Consider the following 17616-nt stretch of genomic DNA (forward strand, 5'->3'; position numbering starts at 1 on the left):
GCCATACTAAACAGCCAGCACCTGATGTGGGTTTCCCTGCCATACTAAACAGCCAGCACCTGATGTGGGTGTCCCTGCCATACTAAACAGCCAGCACCTGATGTGGGTGTCCCTGCCATACTAAACAGCCAGCACCTGATGTTGGTGTCCCTGCCATACTAAACAGCCAGTGCCTGAGGTGGGTGTCCCTGCCATACTAAACAGCCAGCACCTGATGTGGGTGTCCCTGCCATACTAAACAGCCAGCACCTGATGTTGGTGTCCCTGCCATACTAAACAGCCAGCACCTGATGTGGGTTTCCCTGCCATACTAAACAGCCAGTACCTGAGGTGGGTGTTCCTGCCATACCAAACAGCCAATACAATCAAACCCTATTTGCTTGGCTCAAAAACGTGGAGTCATTCATGTAAATAGCTGAAGCTATAGGACATGTTGATGGAATAACTAGCTTACATCTGTCATGTCCATGGGTGATTCATGTATACAACTGAAGCTATAGGATATGTTGATGGACTAACTGGCTTATATCAAAACTTGCTTTAAAATTTAAAATTTTCTTTGGGAAGTAAACAGTTAAGGTTAAAATGTGTGTTGTGGTGTTTTGGTATCCACAGTTCCATATTGGTGTTATGGTATCCACAGTTCCATATTGGTGTTGTGGTATCCACAGTTCGATATTGGTGTTGTGGTATCCACAGTTCCATATTGGTGTTTTGGTATCCACAGTTCCATATTGGTGTTGTGGTATCCACAGTTCCATATTGGTGTTTTGGTGTCCACAGTTCCATATTGGTGTTGTGGTACACACAGTTCCATATTGGTGTTTTGGTATCCACAGTTCCATATTGGTGTTATGGTATCCACAGTTCTATATTGGTGTTTTGGTATCCACAGTTCCATATTGGTGTTGTGGTATCCACAGTTCCATATTGGTGTTGTGGTACACACAGTTCCATATTGGTGTTTTGGTACACACAGTTCCATATTGGTGTTGTGGTATCCACAGTTCTATATTGGTGTTGTGGTACACACAGTTATATATTGGTGTTTTGGTATCCACAGTTCCATATTGGTGTTGTGGTATCCACAGTTCTATATTGGTGTTGTGGTACACACAGTTCCATATTGGTGTTGTGGTACACACAGTTCTATATTGGTGTTTTGGTATCCACAGTTCCATATTGGTGTTGTGGTACACACAGTTCCATATTGGTGTTTTGGTACACACAGTTCTGTGCCAGAGAGCTGGCTTTTCAGATTTTATCCAAACAAGATAAGGCAAACCCAAGTTCTCTCAAGAAGCTCAGAGGAACATGATTTGGAACGTCTAAGTTGGCTCAATATTGTATTTTTCATATTTGGTTTGCAATAAGACAGCAGGATAACATGTTCACCTTGAAGCAAAAACAACAACAATAAAACCACAGCGCTCTACACAGAAATTCGATGATATCTCTTCTCTATTAAATGTTTTACAGTGCAAGCCTCTAAATATGGAAACATTTCAAAATGAAATACAAACACACATAAATGAGTCAATACTTTAATTCCTGCTAGATATCTATGCACGCAGTAATTTCACTGAAAGCAAATATTTAAGAAGAGAATCTCAAAATGTATCATGAGTCAAAATGCAAGTCAGGACAGTGCCACATGGATAGAGCACTGGACTTAAACACGGTATGATACATTTTGAAGCATCAACACAGAGAACATGGCACATCTTCACACTAACTGTGTCTTTTTTTTCCTCTCTCTCATTCAACGCTGAGAGGACAACATTTGCATGTGTTTTGGTGACCATGTTAACCACTTCAGACGACCCCATGGGCAAGTGTAAATCATCAAACTAATATGGTTTACAGTGTTTTTGAAAGCAACGTATATGATTTTATAATATGAATAGTCCATGACGGATTTCACTATGTTCCACTTTGATATGTATTATGTTTTCTGTAATTCAGTCAGATTTTAACGTAACAAATCTCCAGTCTTGCCATAATTTGTCCTTTGGGTTCCTATCTTTGGAAGTTACACTTTGTGTGTCCATGGGGTTACGATGCTTTATAGGATGCAGTGCTTGATCCTCAGGTGTGCATGGAGTGAGAGATAGAGCAGCGTGAGAGCAAGCAGAGGGAAACTAACCTAGCCCACCTGCACGGCCAGAGTCACACTCCTCCAGGTCCTCGTCATCACTGGAACACTCTGCCGAAGACACCATGTCGTCTGTCGTCTGCTTCATGGGCCAAACACATGGCGGAAGAAGAACAAAACAAAATACACAAAAGGAAGGAGAAACAGAAACACAGGTACAAACACACAGACACAGACAGGAAGTGGACAAAAACACACAGACGAATAAGATCATTAGTTTCAATATTCCCCCCCCCCCCCCCCCCCCCTATTTGATAGAACAATGAGGTCAGAGAACAATGACAAATATAAAATTGAACATTTCATACACAATCTTACATTCCCTACTGACTTACTAGAAAATCTTCAGTATTAAAGAGAAAACAAACATAAAGGAGCTTTAAATGAAAAGTTTTCCTTTGAGTTCATATCCAGGCACAGTAGAAAAACAAAAGTGAAACTCCCCTCTGAAATGAATGCATTATACTGTACAGTGTAGTATTAATCATTATACTGTACAGTGTAGTATTAATCATTATACTGTACAGTGTAGTATTTATCATTATACTGTACAGTGTAGTATTAATCATTATACTGTATAGTGTAGTATTTATCATTATACTGTACAGTGTAGTATTTATCATTATACTGTACAGTGTAGTATTTATCATTATACTGTACAGTGTAGTATTAATCATTATACTGTACAGTGTAGTATTTATCATTATACTGTACAGTGTAGTATTTATCATTATACTGTACATTGTAGTATTCATCATTATACTGTACAGTGTAGTATTAATCATTATACTGTACAGTGTAGTATTTCTCATTATACTGTACAGTGTAGTATTTATCATTATACTGTACAGTGTAGTATTTATCATTATACTGTACAGTGTAGTATTTATCATTATACTGTACAGTGTAGTATTTATCATTATACTGTACAGTGTAGTATTTATCATTATACTGTACATTGTAGTATTCATCATTATACTGTACATTGTAGTATTCATCATTATACTGTACAGTGTAGTATTAATCATTATACTGTACAGTGTAGTATTTATCATTATACTGTACAGTGTAGTATTTATCATTATACTGTACATTGTAGTATTCATCATTATACTGTACAGTGTAGTATTTATCATTATACTGTACAGTGTAGTATTTATCATTATACTGTACATTGTAGTATTCATCATTATACTGTACAGTGTAGTATTAATCATTATACTGTACAGTGTAGTATTTATCATTATACTGTACAGTGTAGTATTAATCATTATACTGTACAGTGTAGTATTTATCATTATACTGTACAGTGTAGTATTTATCATTATACTGTACATTGTAGTATTTATCATTATACTGTACATTGTAGTATTCATCATTATACTGTACAGTGTAGTATTTATCATTATACTGTACATTGTAGTATTCATCATTATACTGTACAGTGTAGTATTTATCATTATACTGTACATTGTAGTATTCATCATTATACTGTACAGTGTAGTATTTATCATTATACTGTACAGTGTAGTATTAATCATTATACAGTACAGTGTAGTATTTATCATTATACTGTACATTGTAGTATTTATCATTATACTGTACAGTGTAGTATTTATCATTATACAGTACAGTGTAGTATTTATCATTATACTGTACAGTGTAGTATTTATCATTATACTGTACAGTGTAGTATTTATCATTATACTGTACATTGTAGTATTCATCATTATACTGTACATTGTAGTATTCATCATTATACTGTACAGTGTAGTATTTATCATTATACAGTACAGTGTAGTATTAATCATTATACAGTACAGTGTAGTTCTTCATCATTATACTGTACATTCTAGCACTCAACATTATACTGTACAGTTTAGTTCTGATCTGAGCGACTGCCAGCTCATTATCTTTCACTCTTTACTTTGTCGGGTAATTGAAAAACTTCTACTGTCTTTATCAAAGCCTTTCTTTCAAACGCCAACCATGATATTTCCCTGGCGACATCTCCTCAAGGTTGTTAACTCAGTTGTTAACTCGGTCCAATTTCTCACCCCTGCCCCCTCCATCTTACCCTGTCTAACAGTATACATTGATTTGGATTGCTTTAGATCATGGCTATTGAGCAGGGAGGGCGGCTCGATCATTGACAATCTCCTTCACCTCCATCTCTGATTTATCTCTCCCTCGCTCCGGATGAACTCGTTTTTCAGCCTCTGCATTTATAGGAGGAGATCAGAGAGGGGATCATTTAAGTGTTGTCATGGAGCAGCTTTATGAAATGATGAATATCAGGGGAGTAATGGAGTCATCAGTGGTTCATCATTGTACCGTACAGTGTAGGCCCCATATATACTGCTGGGGTTTGTAGGCCCCATATATACTGCTGGGGTTGACGAGAATGTAAAACGCGCACGCACGCACGCACGCACGCACGCACGCACACACACACGAGGAGCAGGAGATCTACACAGGGCCAGGGAGAAGGTTTGTGTGGTGGGGATACATACATGCACGCACACACACCATATATGGGCAGAAAATAGTTACTCAAGTGTAGTTTTTTAAAGAGCTAAAACTATAAGGCTATTTTATTGAAACTATTTTCTCTGATGTTCAAGTAGAGGTAGAAGAAGAAAAACTAAAAATGTTTGGAAGTATTTTGAACACCTCTCAGAAAACCAAATAATAAATATAAATAATAAAGAAAAATAATATTTATTTGATGGCGGATAATGATTTAATGAAGAACCAAAAACTCCAACAGTTAGATGAAATAGTCTAAATATATGATCATTAGCACATAGTTTGGAGGGCTTAGATATGAATCTTAAAATAGCCTATAGCCGAGAATTAAATACGAGGGATATGGAATCACCTCAACATTAGTGTAGACCACTTTTGCAGCTTCAACATTACTAACAAATATATGAGTGACACAAGGTAATACAGATCAAATGCTACTCTCTTCGGGTGTGACAGGGCTTGCAAACTATTTCAGATTACAAAGGTAAACCCAGCCACGATCTGCACAGTGACACAAGCCTTCCAGATGAGCTAAATGCCTTCTATGCTCACTTTGAGGCAAGCAACACTGAACCATGGATAAGAGGACCAGCTGTTCAGGTTGACTGTGTGATCAAACTCTCCGTAGCTGATGTGAGTAAGACCTGTAGACAAGTTAACATTCACAAGACTGCAGGGCCAGGCGGAATACCAGGACGTGTACATGCGCTGACCAACTGGCAAGTGTCTTCACTGACATTTTCCAAATCTCCCTGACCCATCTGTAATACCTACATGTGTATTGTTGTGTATTGTTAGATTTTACTGCACTGTTGGAGCTAGGGGCACAGCTTTTCTGCTACACCCGCAATAACATCTGCTAAATACACTACATGGCCAAAAGTATGTGGACACGTGGTCGTCGAACATCTCATTCCAAAATCATGGGTATTAATATGGAGTTGGTCCTCCCTTTGCTGCTATCACAGCTTCCACTCTTCTGGGAAGGCTTTCCACTAGATGTTGGAACATTGCTGTGTGGACTTGCTTTCATTCAGCCACAAGAGCACATGGGCATTGTTATGCTGAAACAGGAAAGGGCCTTCCACAAAGTTGGAAGCACAGAATTGTCTATAATGTCATTGTACTCTGTAGCATTAAGATTTCCCTTCACTGGAAGTAAGCTACCTAGCCCACACCATGAAAAACAGCCCCAGACCAATATTCCTCCTCCACCTAACTTTACAGTTGGCACTATGCATTGGGGCAGGTAGCGTTCTCCTGGCATCAGCCAAACTCAGATTCACCCGTTGGACTGCCAGTTGGTGAACCGTGATTCATCACTCCAGAGAACACGTTTCCACTGCTCCAGAGTCCAAAGGGGGTTAGCTTTACACCACTCCAGCCAACGCTTGGCACATTGTGATCTTAGGCTGTTCGACCATGGAAACCCATTTCATTATGCTCCCAATGGGCAGTTCTTGTGCCGACGCTGCTTCCAGAGACAGTTAGGGTTTCCATTTCACAATAAGAGCACTTACAGTTGACCTGGACAGCTCTAGCAGGGCATACATTTGACAAACTGACTTGTTGGACAGGTGGCATCCTATGACAGTGCCAAGTTGAAAGTTACTGAGCTCTTCAATAAGGCCATTCTACTTCCAATGTTTGTCTATGGAGATTTCATGGCTGTGTGCTTGATTTTATACACCTGTCAGCAAAGAGTGTGGCTGGAATAGCTGAATCCACTAATTTGAAGGAGTGTCCACATACTCCTCTATATATAGTGTATCGGTCCAAAACATCATTTATAATGTACGTATTTTGTCATTTTTGAGTTTATAGTAAAAAGTATTTGAATGCACACAGATGAGTAAGCAGGCATCGGGGGGATCCACACTGGAGTGCTGCCAAATACAGGCCCTCAGTAAATATCAAATGATTCATTGAATATATATTTATTGTGGAAAAAGACTGCTTGCCGTCGTTCAGAGGGAGTATATTGCAGATGCGAAAAGCAAATGAGAAAAGTAATTGACTGAGTACGGGTAAGAATGTGTCATTATCTCCGATTTGGCAGCCAAATGGCTGAGAATGACAGTGTTTAATGTCATAAACAAACCAATGCTGCAGGCTCCCTCTAGTCCCTTTCACAGAGTTAGGAGTAATGCTGTCTGCAAGCTCACTTATACACACCACAGTATATAGGGATATTTCTCTTAGACGCATTAGGCTGAACCTAAAATCAATGTCTGTAATTGTAAAATTATACCTCTTTTCTAGGAGTCCAGCCATGGGTTGCATTGGTCTATTTTTGTATGTGTCAGCGTTAGATACACACGCACATTCCTGTGTAAACCAGTGGAAAAATCTACATGTGCCTGAAGCGGCTGCGTCTCACTAGTGTCAGGCATAATGTAACCCTCATTAGAGGAGAATGGTGGCAATAATCACAACATGTCACCCGGGGACAATGCGTGGAAATTAATTGTATTAGTTGTATTTCCATTGAGACAAAGGTCAGTATTTTTTTAGAGTCCCGCAGATACACAATTTACTGAATACAATATAATACAAATATACAATCACATTCCTCAGCAAAGTGGTCCCCAATCAACATTTTGAACTGCCGCGAGGCACCAGAACATCAAGTTGTAGTGAACTCCCCCCATACGCCTTGCAATTTCCTGAAATTCTACACATTTTGCAATGGGGCTGAGAGGACATTCTGCAATTTTATAACACATTTCATGTAATTCCACTAACTTTGACATGGGGCGGAGAGGACATTCTGCAATTTTATAACACATTTCATGTAATTCCACTAACTTTGCCATGGGGCGGAGAGGACATTCTGCAATTTTATAACACATTTCATGTAATTCCACTAACTTTGCCATGGGGCGGAGAGGACATTCTGCAATTTTATAACACATTTCATGTAATTCCACTAACTTTGCCATGGGGCGGAGAGGACATTCTGCAATTTTATAACACATTTCATGTAATTCCACTCATGTTGCCATGGGGCGGAGAGGACATTCTGCAATTTTATAACACATTTCATGTCATTCCACTCATGTTGCCATGGGGCACAGAATTTTTTTATGTATTTTTTTTACAGTTTTACAGTTTTACAGTTTTACAGCAGATTAACTGCAATTCTACCCATTTTGCCATGTGGCGAAAATAAATATTTTCATTTTTAAAGCAAATTTCGAAAAATTCTACACATTTTGACATGTAATATCTGAGTGAGAGTGACTCACAAAATCAAAGGGGGCCCACTGGAGGTCAGAGATATACCCTGTGTGCCTGGTCGGTATTCAGTATTAAACCTCTGTATTACTCTGTATTAAACCTCTGTAGAAGATTATTCCCTGGTCCCAGGTCTGACAGAGGAGGGAGTCTGTATTAAACCTCTGTAGAATATTATCCCCTGGTCCCAGGTCTGACAGAGGAGGGAGTCTGTATTAAACCTCTGTAGAAGATTATCCCCTGGTCCCAGGTCTGACAGAGGAGGGAGTCTGTATTAAACCTCTGTAGAAGATTATCCCCTGGTCCCAGGTCTGACAGAGGAGGGAGTCTGTATTAAACCTCTGTAGAAGATTATCCCCTGGTCCCAGGTCTGACAGAGGAGGGAGTCTGTATTAAACCTCTGTAGAAGATTATCCCCTGGTCTCAGGTCTGACAGAGGAGTCAGTCTGTATTAAACCTCTGTAGAAGATTAGCTCTGTTTCCTCAAGCGTGAGAGGAGACCAGGCTTCACACTGGGCAACTGATCCACACAAATACTCATCAATTTATTTCCAAACTACAGGAAATCAGGCGTTACTCAGAGCAGAAATATCTCCTCAAATCGAGATGAAGGCGTCTATTGCTTTCATGTAACATTGGTTCCTTTTGTCTGTCTGTCTGTCTGTCTGTCTGTCTGTCTGTCTGTCTGTCTGTCTGTCTGTCTGTCTGTCTGTCTGTCTGTCTGTCTGTCTGCCTGTCTGTCTGTCTTTGGCTAAGCCAAAGCCCTGTCTCAAGAAGAAAGGAATGAAGGAAGGAAGGAAGGAACTAAGGAAGGTCGGAGGGACGGACGGACGGACAGGAGGGGGAAAGAGTCTGATGAATATTTGGAGTGGATCAAAGAGCTGAACACTATTTATCATATCTGCTTAATATCTCACTGGTCAATAAAATATTCAATAAAAATACTGTTTCATGGCACATAATCTTAGCAAGGAAAAAACACACAGCTTTAATTGATACATCTCTGAGTTCCCTTCCTGAGCACCAGAGAGAGATATTGAGATAGTATGTACACGCTAAACAATGAGGGTTCCTCAAGGAAGGGTGACGGTTCTATGTGGAACCATACAGAGCCACATAACCCTTTGAGCTCTTCAATGTATTTTTTTTGTTGCACTTCAAAAAACGGTTCTTTCCCCCTTTAGTTATATTTCAAATGTAGGGACGGCGACTCATTAGACTATTTTGGGCTGTGGTTTGTTCAGAGCTCTTTATGTGCTAATGTGAGTGAAAGAATGTTTATTGAGAACGGTTGATTAAGTCATTGGTTCTCAATTCTCTCCTCCGGAACTAGCACACCTGAATCAACTTGTCAATGAACACTATAATAAAACGTATGGAATTTTAATAATATAATATGGTATTTAAACCAGAATAAAAAACATGTAAGGTTCTACCAAGAACATATGAGATTTAGACATTTTCTTTGTAGAACCATTCACCGAAAAGGTTCTATAAAGAACCCTAAAAAGGGTTCTTTATGCATGTAACCCCAAAAATGGGGTATAATAAACATAGCGTAACCCTTTTATGGTGTAATATAGAACCTTTTTTAATGGCTCTATACAGGTTCCATTTAGAACCTTAACTTTTCTTTATAGAACCTTCAAAAAAAGGTTCCAAGCAGAACCAAAAAGGCTTCCGCTATAGTTACAAGCCAAAGAACCCTTACTTGGCACTATATAGAACCATTTGTTTTTGGTGTGTATTAGACAGGGCCTGTGCTGGTGGACTAGACACATTATTCAGTATAGTCCACTATTTGTACCACTGTGATCAAGAAGCTTTGTGCATTGAGTTTAACAAATACACAAAAAATAAAAATAATACACATTCACAAGCACACGCACACACAGGCATGCACGCGCGCACACACACACACACACACACACACACACACACACACACACACACACACACACACACACACACACACACACACACACACACACACACACACACACACACACACACACACACACAGACACACCCCTGAAATCAGCTCATGCTGTCTGATATCCAAGCCAGGCTGCATTAAGCCGCCGGCAGCCCTGTAGGCTCCACCCCTTAGTCAGGTTCCATCCTGTGTGTCTGTGTATACTGATGGCTGCAGGCTGTCCTCAAGTCCTTTCAGCTCCCCGAAAGACCAGCTTCAAAACACACACACACACACACTACAAACACACGCACGCACACACACACTACAAACACACGCACGCACACACACACACACACACACACACACACACACACACACACACGCACACATGCACACACGCACGCACGCACACACACACACACACACAGTCCTTCATAGTCATGTTTGCTTAGGCCAAACTAAGGCCCGCACACACTGAAGCCCTTCACTCAGACCTCCTTCACTATAGTCTGGGGAACAGACATGAAAGGGGACGAAAGCTTTCTACAGCCATCTGCATGAGTACTGTACAACAGATATACAGATGGCTGTTTATAGCTGTTTCACAGGACACTATTCTGATTGGTGTCTGACCAATATTCCAAGGTTAACTGACTAACCTGAAGTAGACCTGGCCTTTTGTGCCCTATTTCACACAAACACACACACACACACACACACACGCACACATGCGCAACTACACCCACCCACACACACCCACATGCACTCACACTCACACTCAAACACACACACACACTGAAACACACACACACACACACGCACAACTACACCCACACACACCCACACACACACATGCACTCACACTCACACTCACACTCAAACACACACACACACACACTCAAACACACACAAAGACATACACACCACCGTACTGCTAACGACCACCTAGGTGGTGAGAGATGTTATTTTGGGTATTTTGAGGGGTCTGTCTCATTGTCTATGTAATATGCTGTTGAGTGTCTCCTCTCTCTGCCTCCCGTCAGGGCCGGGGTGCCTTTGCTAATTTGCCTAATCAATGCAGGATATTTGTCCTGGCTGGCCGACTTGCTAACTGACAGCTGCTGCTAATCACTGAGGGAGAGAGGGAGACAGACTGGTAGGGAGAGAGGGGGAAAGAGAGAGGGAGGGAGGAAAAGAGAAGGAGGGAGGAAGAGGGAATAGTAGGGTGAAATGGAGACAGAGAGAGGGAGGGGCTGAAGAGAGAGGAAGAGAGAGGGAGGGAGGAAGAGAGAGTAGTAGGGAGAAAGGGAGACAGAGAGAGAGAGGGTGGAAGAGAGAGGAAGAGAGAGGGACAGAATAGAAAGAGAGAAGGAACGAGCTAGGCGAGAGATTGGATCCATTAAGCAGTCAGTAGAGTGAAATCCGATGTAAGATTAGATGTATCTAGTTAATAATATGGATGAGAGAGGTAGCTAGCTGTAGAATATGTTCCCTAATGTAGAATATGTTCCCTAATGTAGAATATGTTCCCTAATGTAGAATATGTTCCCTAATGTAGAATATGTTTGGAGTGATTTTGATTGACTTTGGTTAAATGTGAAACAAATCCTTCACTGAGGATTTTAGTATCGTATAGATGAGTCACAGCCTCACTGTCCAGACACCTGCTCCTACATACCTAATGCAGACTCCTGTATCCTAGCATATTCACTGCCAGGGGGCGATGGACAGCTTTGGCAGGGGGGTGAATGGTGTCTGTCTAGAAACTGGCCTTTCCTCAAACTGGCCTTCTGAAAGTATTCAGACAACGTGACTTTTTCCACATTTTGTTACGTTACAGCCTTATTCTAAAATGGATTCAATCATTTTTTCCCTCATCAATCTACACAGAATACCTCATAATGACAAAGCGAAAACACGTTTTTAGAACATTTTGCAAATATATTCAAGAAAATCTCCACAATGATCATCTCTGGATAGACCTGTGCAGTGATGTTCCCCATCCAACCTGACAAAGCTTGAGATGATCTGCAGAGAAGAATGGGAGAAACCCCCAAATACAGGTGTGCCAAGCGGGTAGCGTCATACCCAAGAAGACACAAGGCTGTAATCGCTGCCAAAGGTGCTTCAATAAAGTACTGAGTTAAAACCTTTTTGGGATAGGGGGCAGCATTTTCACTTTTGGATGAATAGCTTGCCCAGAGTGAACTGCCTCCTACTCTGTCCCAGATGCTAATATATGCATATTATTATTGGTATTGGATAGAAAACACTCTGGAGTTTCTAAAACTGTTTGAATGATGTCTGTGAGTATAACAGAACTCATATATATGGCAGGCGAAAACCTGAGAAAAATGCAACCAGGAAGTGGGAAATCTGAGGTTTGTAGTTTTTCAAAGCTTGGCCTACCAAATACACAGTGTCTATGGAGTCAAGTTGCACTTCCTACGGCTTCCACTAGATGTCAACCGTCTTTAGAAACTTGAATGAGGATTCTACTATAAACAGGGCTCATGAGACCTGTTTGAGTCAGTGGTCTGGCAGAGTGTCTCAGGCTCGTGACGCGCGCTCCCGACAGAGTTACCTCGCGTTCCAGTGCTTTTCTTCAGACATAGGAATTCTCCAGTTGGAACATTATTAATGTTTTATGTTAAAAACATCCTAAAGATTGATTCCATACATCGTTTGACTTGTTTCTATGACCTGTAACAGAACTTTTAGAGTTGTCTGGACGAAGTGCTCGCGCCTCATGAAGATAGATTACTGGGCTGAACACGCTAACAAGTGCCTATTTTGACATAAATTATGGACTTTATGGAACAAATCAGTCATTTATTGTGGGATTGGGAATCCTGGGAGTGCCTTCTGATGAAGATCATTTATAGTGTTACTTCTAACTTCTGTTGACTCCAAAATGGCGGATATTTCTCTGGCTGTGTTGGGCTCTGAGCGCCGTTCTCAGATTATGCTTTTTCCGTGAAGTTTTTTTGAAATCTGACACAGCGGTTGCATTAAGGAGAAGTCTATCTTTAATTCAGTGAATGACACTTGTATCTTTTATCAATGTTTATTATGAATATTTCTGCAAAATCACTGGATGTTTTGGAATTAAAACATTACTGCGCGTAATGCGTCAATGTAAACTGAGATTTTTGGATATAAATATGCACATTATCGAACAAAACATACATGTATTGTGTAACATGATGTCCTATGAGTTTAATCTGATGAAGATCATCATAGGTTAGTGATTAATTTTATCTATATTTCTGCTTTTTGTGACTCCTATCTTTGGCTGGAAAAATGGCTGTGTGTTTTTTTGACTTGGCGGTGATCTAACATAATCATATGTTGTGCTTTCGCTGTAAAGCATTTTGAAAACGGACACGATGGGTAGATTAACAATAAGTTTATCTTTCATTTGCTGTATTGGACTTGTTAATGTGTGAAAGTTACCTATTTCTAAAAAATATTTTTGAATTTCAGCGGAATGTAGCGGAACCCTGCGCTAGAAATGTTAAAGGGTCTGAATACTGATTTAAATGTGATATTTTATTTATTTATTTATTATACTTTTGCAAACTATTTTAGCTTTGTCATTATGGGGTTTTGTGTGTAGGTTGATGAGGGGGGGAGAAACAATGTAAACTATTTTAGAATAAAGCTGTAAAGTTAAAAAATTGTTGAACAAGTCAAGGGGTCTGAACGCACTGTATGTATCCTACCTGAGTCCTTCATGGAAGAGTTTTGAAATCTTCCACACCTGCTTTGAATGAGCTTTTTTATGGTCAGAGGAGAAAAGCATATACACTTTCAAAAATAATATGCTATTTATCGTTTTATCTATGAAATGCATTGCACTGTCATGCCCTGGCCATAGAGAGGCTTTTATTCTCTATTTTGGTTAGGCCAGGGTGTGACTAGGGTGTTTCTTTATTTCTATGTTTTCTGTTTCTATGTTTTGGCCGGGTATGGTTCTCAATCAGGGACAGCTGTCTATCGTTGTCTCTGATTGGGAATCATACGTAGGCAGCCTGTTATACCACCTTAGTTGTGGGTAGTTGTCTTTGTTAGTGGCCTGTATAGCCCTAGTAAGCGTCACGTTAGTTTTTGTTGTTTCTTGTTTTGTTCGCAACATTTATAATAAAGTAAAATGTACGCTCACCACGCTGCACCTTGGTCCGGTCATTTCCACCCTGACGACGATCATGACAGAACTACCCACCACAAACAGTCCAAGCAGCGTGGTAAGGAGGACTGGACATGTGAGGACATCCTGAACGTGAAAGGATCCACAGCTTACTTCATATTCACTTTACATATTTATTTTGGGATTAACCCCTGTAAATGTAATTTGCCTGATGTGGAGTGGAGACGGATTCTCATTTCATACAAGCGCATTTTCATCCACGTTCCCTCTCCTCGCCGCCTCTTGTTTACCTTTAACCTACCTCAAAAACATTCCGCTGAAAAAGCAGCGCGCAAAATTCAAAAATATTTTTGGGAGATATGTAACTTTCACACATTAACAAGTCCAACGTGGCAAATGAAAGATAAACATATTATTAATCTACCCAGAGTGTCCGATTTCATAAATACTTTACAGCTAAATCACAACAAACGATTATGTTAGGTCAGAGCAAAGTCACAAAAACACACAGCCATTTTTCCAGCCAAAGATAGGAGTCACAAAAAGCAGAAATATAGATACAATTAATCACTAACCTTTGATGATCTTCATCAGATGACACTCATAGGACATCATGTTACACAATACATGTATGTTTAGTTCAATAATGTGCATATTTATATCCAAAAATCTCAGTTTACATTGGCGCCTTATGTGTAGTAATGTTTTGATTCCAAAACATCCAGTGATTTTGCAGAAATACTCATAATAATAATAATAATAATAAACATTGATAAAAGATAATAGTGTTATTCACAGAATTAAAAATAGACTTCTCCTTAATGCAACCGCTGTGTCAGATTAAAAAAAAACAGCCAGAGGAATAGCCGCAATTTTGGAAACAACAAAGTTAGAAACAACACCATAAATATGAATTAATATTAATACATAAATATTAGTTAATATTAATTAACATAAATATTAATTTACCTTTGATGATCTTCATCAGAAGGCACTCCCAGGAATCCCAGTTCGACAATACATGACTGATTTGTTCCATAAAGTTCCATCATTTATGTCCAAATAGCCACTTGTTGTTAGCGTGTTCAGCCCAGTAATCCATCTTCATGAGGCGCGAGGATTTCACACAGACAAAATCTCAAGAAGTTCCATTACAGTCCTTTATAAACATGTCAAATGATGTATGAAATCAATCGTTAGGATGTTTTTAACATAAAACATCAATAATGTTCCAACCGGAGAATTCCTGTCTTCAGAAAAAGCACTGAAACGCGAGGTAACTCTGTCGGGAGCGTACGTCATGAGACCGAGGCTCTCTGCCAGACCACTGACTCAAACAGGTCTCATGAGCCGCTCCTTTATAGTAGAATCCTCATTCAACTTTCAAAAGACAGTTGACATCTAGTGGACTCCCTAGGAGGTACAACCTCATGCATTTCTCAATGCGTACTCGGTAGGCAAAGCTTTGACAAACTACAAACCTCAGATGTCCCACTTCCTGGTTGGATTTTTCTCAGGTTTTCGACTGCCATATGAGTTCTGTTATACTCACAGACATCATTCAAACATTCAAACAGGGACAGGTGTGTTGTGAAGCCTACCTCCCTGGTGGGTTCTGCTGGGGGACAGGGTTGGTGTGTAGCCTACCTCCCTGTTGGTCTCTGGGGACAGGGACAGAACTGAAATTGCAAACCACCACATTCAACCACGGCAAGGTGCCTGGGAACGTGGTTGAATACACATAGTGCAGTTATGCCGTCCGTAAGGCAATCAAACAAAACATCAGTACAGAGACAAAGTAATGTCTCAATTCAATGGCTCAGACACAAGACCTATGTGGCAGAGACTCCAGACATTCATGGTTAACAAAGGGAAAATCATCCACGTCGCTGACACCGACGTCTTGCTCCTGGACAAGCTAAACACCTTCTTCGCCTGCTTTGAGGATAACACAGTGCCACCAATGCGGCCCACTCCCGAGGACTGTGGGCTTTCATTTTTCGTGGCCGACGTGAGTAGGATGTGTAAACGTGCTAACCCTCGCAAGGCTGCCGGCCCAGACGACATTCCTAGCCGCATCCTCAGAGCATGCGCAGACCAGCTGTCTGGAGTATTTACGAACATATTCAATCTCTCCCTATCCCAGTCTGCTGTCCGCACTTGCTTCAAGATGTCCACCATTGTTCCTGTACCCAAGAAAGTAAAGGTAAGTGACCTAAATACCTATCGCCCCGTAGCACTCACTTCTGTCATCATGAACTGCTTTGCGAGGCTTGTCAATGATCTTATCACCTCCACCTTACCCGACACCCTAGACCCAATTCAATTGAACCACAGACAATGCAATCGCAATGCACACTGCCCTATCCCATCTGGACAAGAAGAATATCTGTGTAAGCATACTGTTCATTGACTAGAGCTCAGCCCTCAACACCATAGTACCCTCCAAGCTCCTCATTAAGCTCAGGGCTCTGGGTCTGAACCTTACCCTGTGCAAGTGGGTCCTGGACTTCCTGACGAGTCGCCCCCCAGGTGGTGAAGGTAGGAAACAACACCTCCACTACGCTGATCCTCAACACTAGGGCCCCACAAGGGTGCGTGCTCAGCCCCCTCCTGCAGTCCCTGTTCACCCTTGACTGCGTGGTCATGCACGCCTTCAACTCAATCATCACGTGTGCAGACGACACAGTGGTAAGCCTGATTACCAACAATGACGAGACAGACTACAGGGAGGAGGTGGTGAGGGCCCTGGTGGAGTCGTGCCAGGAAAATTACCTCTCCCTCAACATCAACAAAATGAAGGAGCTGATCTTGGACTTCAGGAGACAGCAGAGGGAGCATACCCCCATCCACATCGACAAGACCACAGTGGAGAAGGTGAAAAGCTTCAAGTTTCTCGGCGTACACATCACTGACTATCTGAAATGGTCCACCCACACAGACAGTGTGGTGAAGAACTGACAACAGCTCTTTTTCAATCTCAGGAGGCAGAATACATTTGGCTTGGCCCCTAACACCCTCACATACTTTTACAGATGCACCCTTGAAAGCATCTTGTCAGGCTGTATCACCGCCTGGGTACGGCAACTGCACTGCCCAATTCATCAACGATGGCACACTGCCTGCCCTCCAGGACACCTACAGCACCCAATGTCACAGGAAGGCCAAAAACATCATCAAGGACATCAACCACCAGAACCACGGCCTGTTTACTCCTCTACCATACAGAAGGTGAGGTCAGTACAGGTGTATCAAAGCTGGGACCGAGAGCCTAAAAAACTGTTTCTATCTCAAGGACATCAGACTGCTAAATAGCCATCACTTGCCAGCCGACACCCAGTACCCTGCTCTGAACTTAGTCACGGTCACTAGCCGGCTACACCCTGGTTACTCAACTCTGCACCTCAGAGGCTGCTGCCCTATGAACATAGTCATCGAATCACTGATCACTTTATTAATGTTTGCATACTGTTTTACTAATTTCATATGTACAGTGCCTTGCGAAAGTATTCGGCCCCCTTGAACTTTGCTACCTTTTGCCACATTTCAGGCTTCAAACATAAAGATATAAAACTGTATTTTTTTGTGAAGAATCAACAACAAGTGGGACACAATCATGAAGTGGAA

The 17616-nt window shown here is 41.0% G+C and overlaps 1 protein-coding gene across 1 annotated transcript in view; it reads right to left on the minus strand.

The window, feature by feature from the left end:
- Positions 1-17616, minus strand: part of LOC139383366 (neurexin-3a-like) — a 599057-nt gene that overhangs the window by 27483 nt on the left and 553958 nt on the right. Inside the window, exon 24 of the mRNA XM_071127881.1 lies at positions 2147-2234. Within this exon, the coding sequence (XP_070983982.1) occupies positions 2147-2234 (88 nt within the window). The remainder of the gene's footprint in view (positions 1-2146; positions 2235-17616) is intronic.

Source organism: Oncorhynchus clarkii, chromosome 25 (assembly GCF_045791955.1).
Source record: "Oncorhynchus clarkii lewisi isolate Uvic-CL-2024 chromosome 25, UVic_Ocla_1.0, whole genome shotgun sequence".
NCBI classification, from domain to species: domain Eukaryota; kingdom Metazoa; phylum Chordata; class Actinopteri; order Salmoniformes; family Salmonidae; genus Oncorhynchus; species Oncorhynchus clarkii.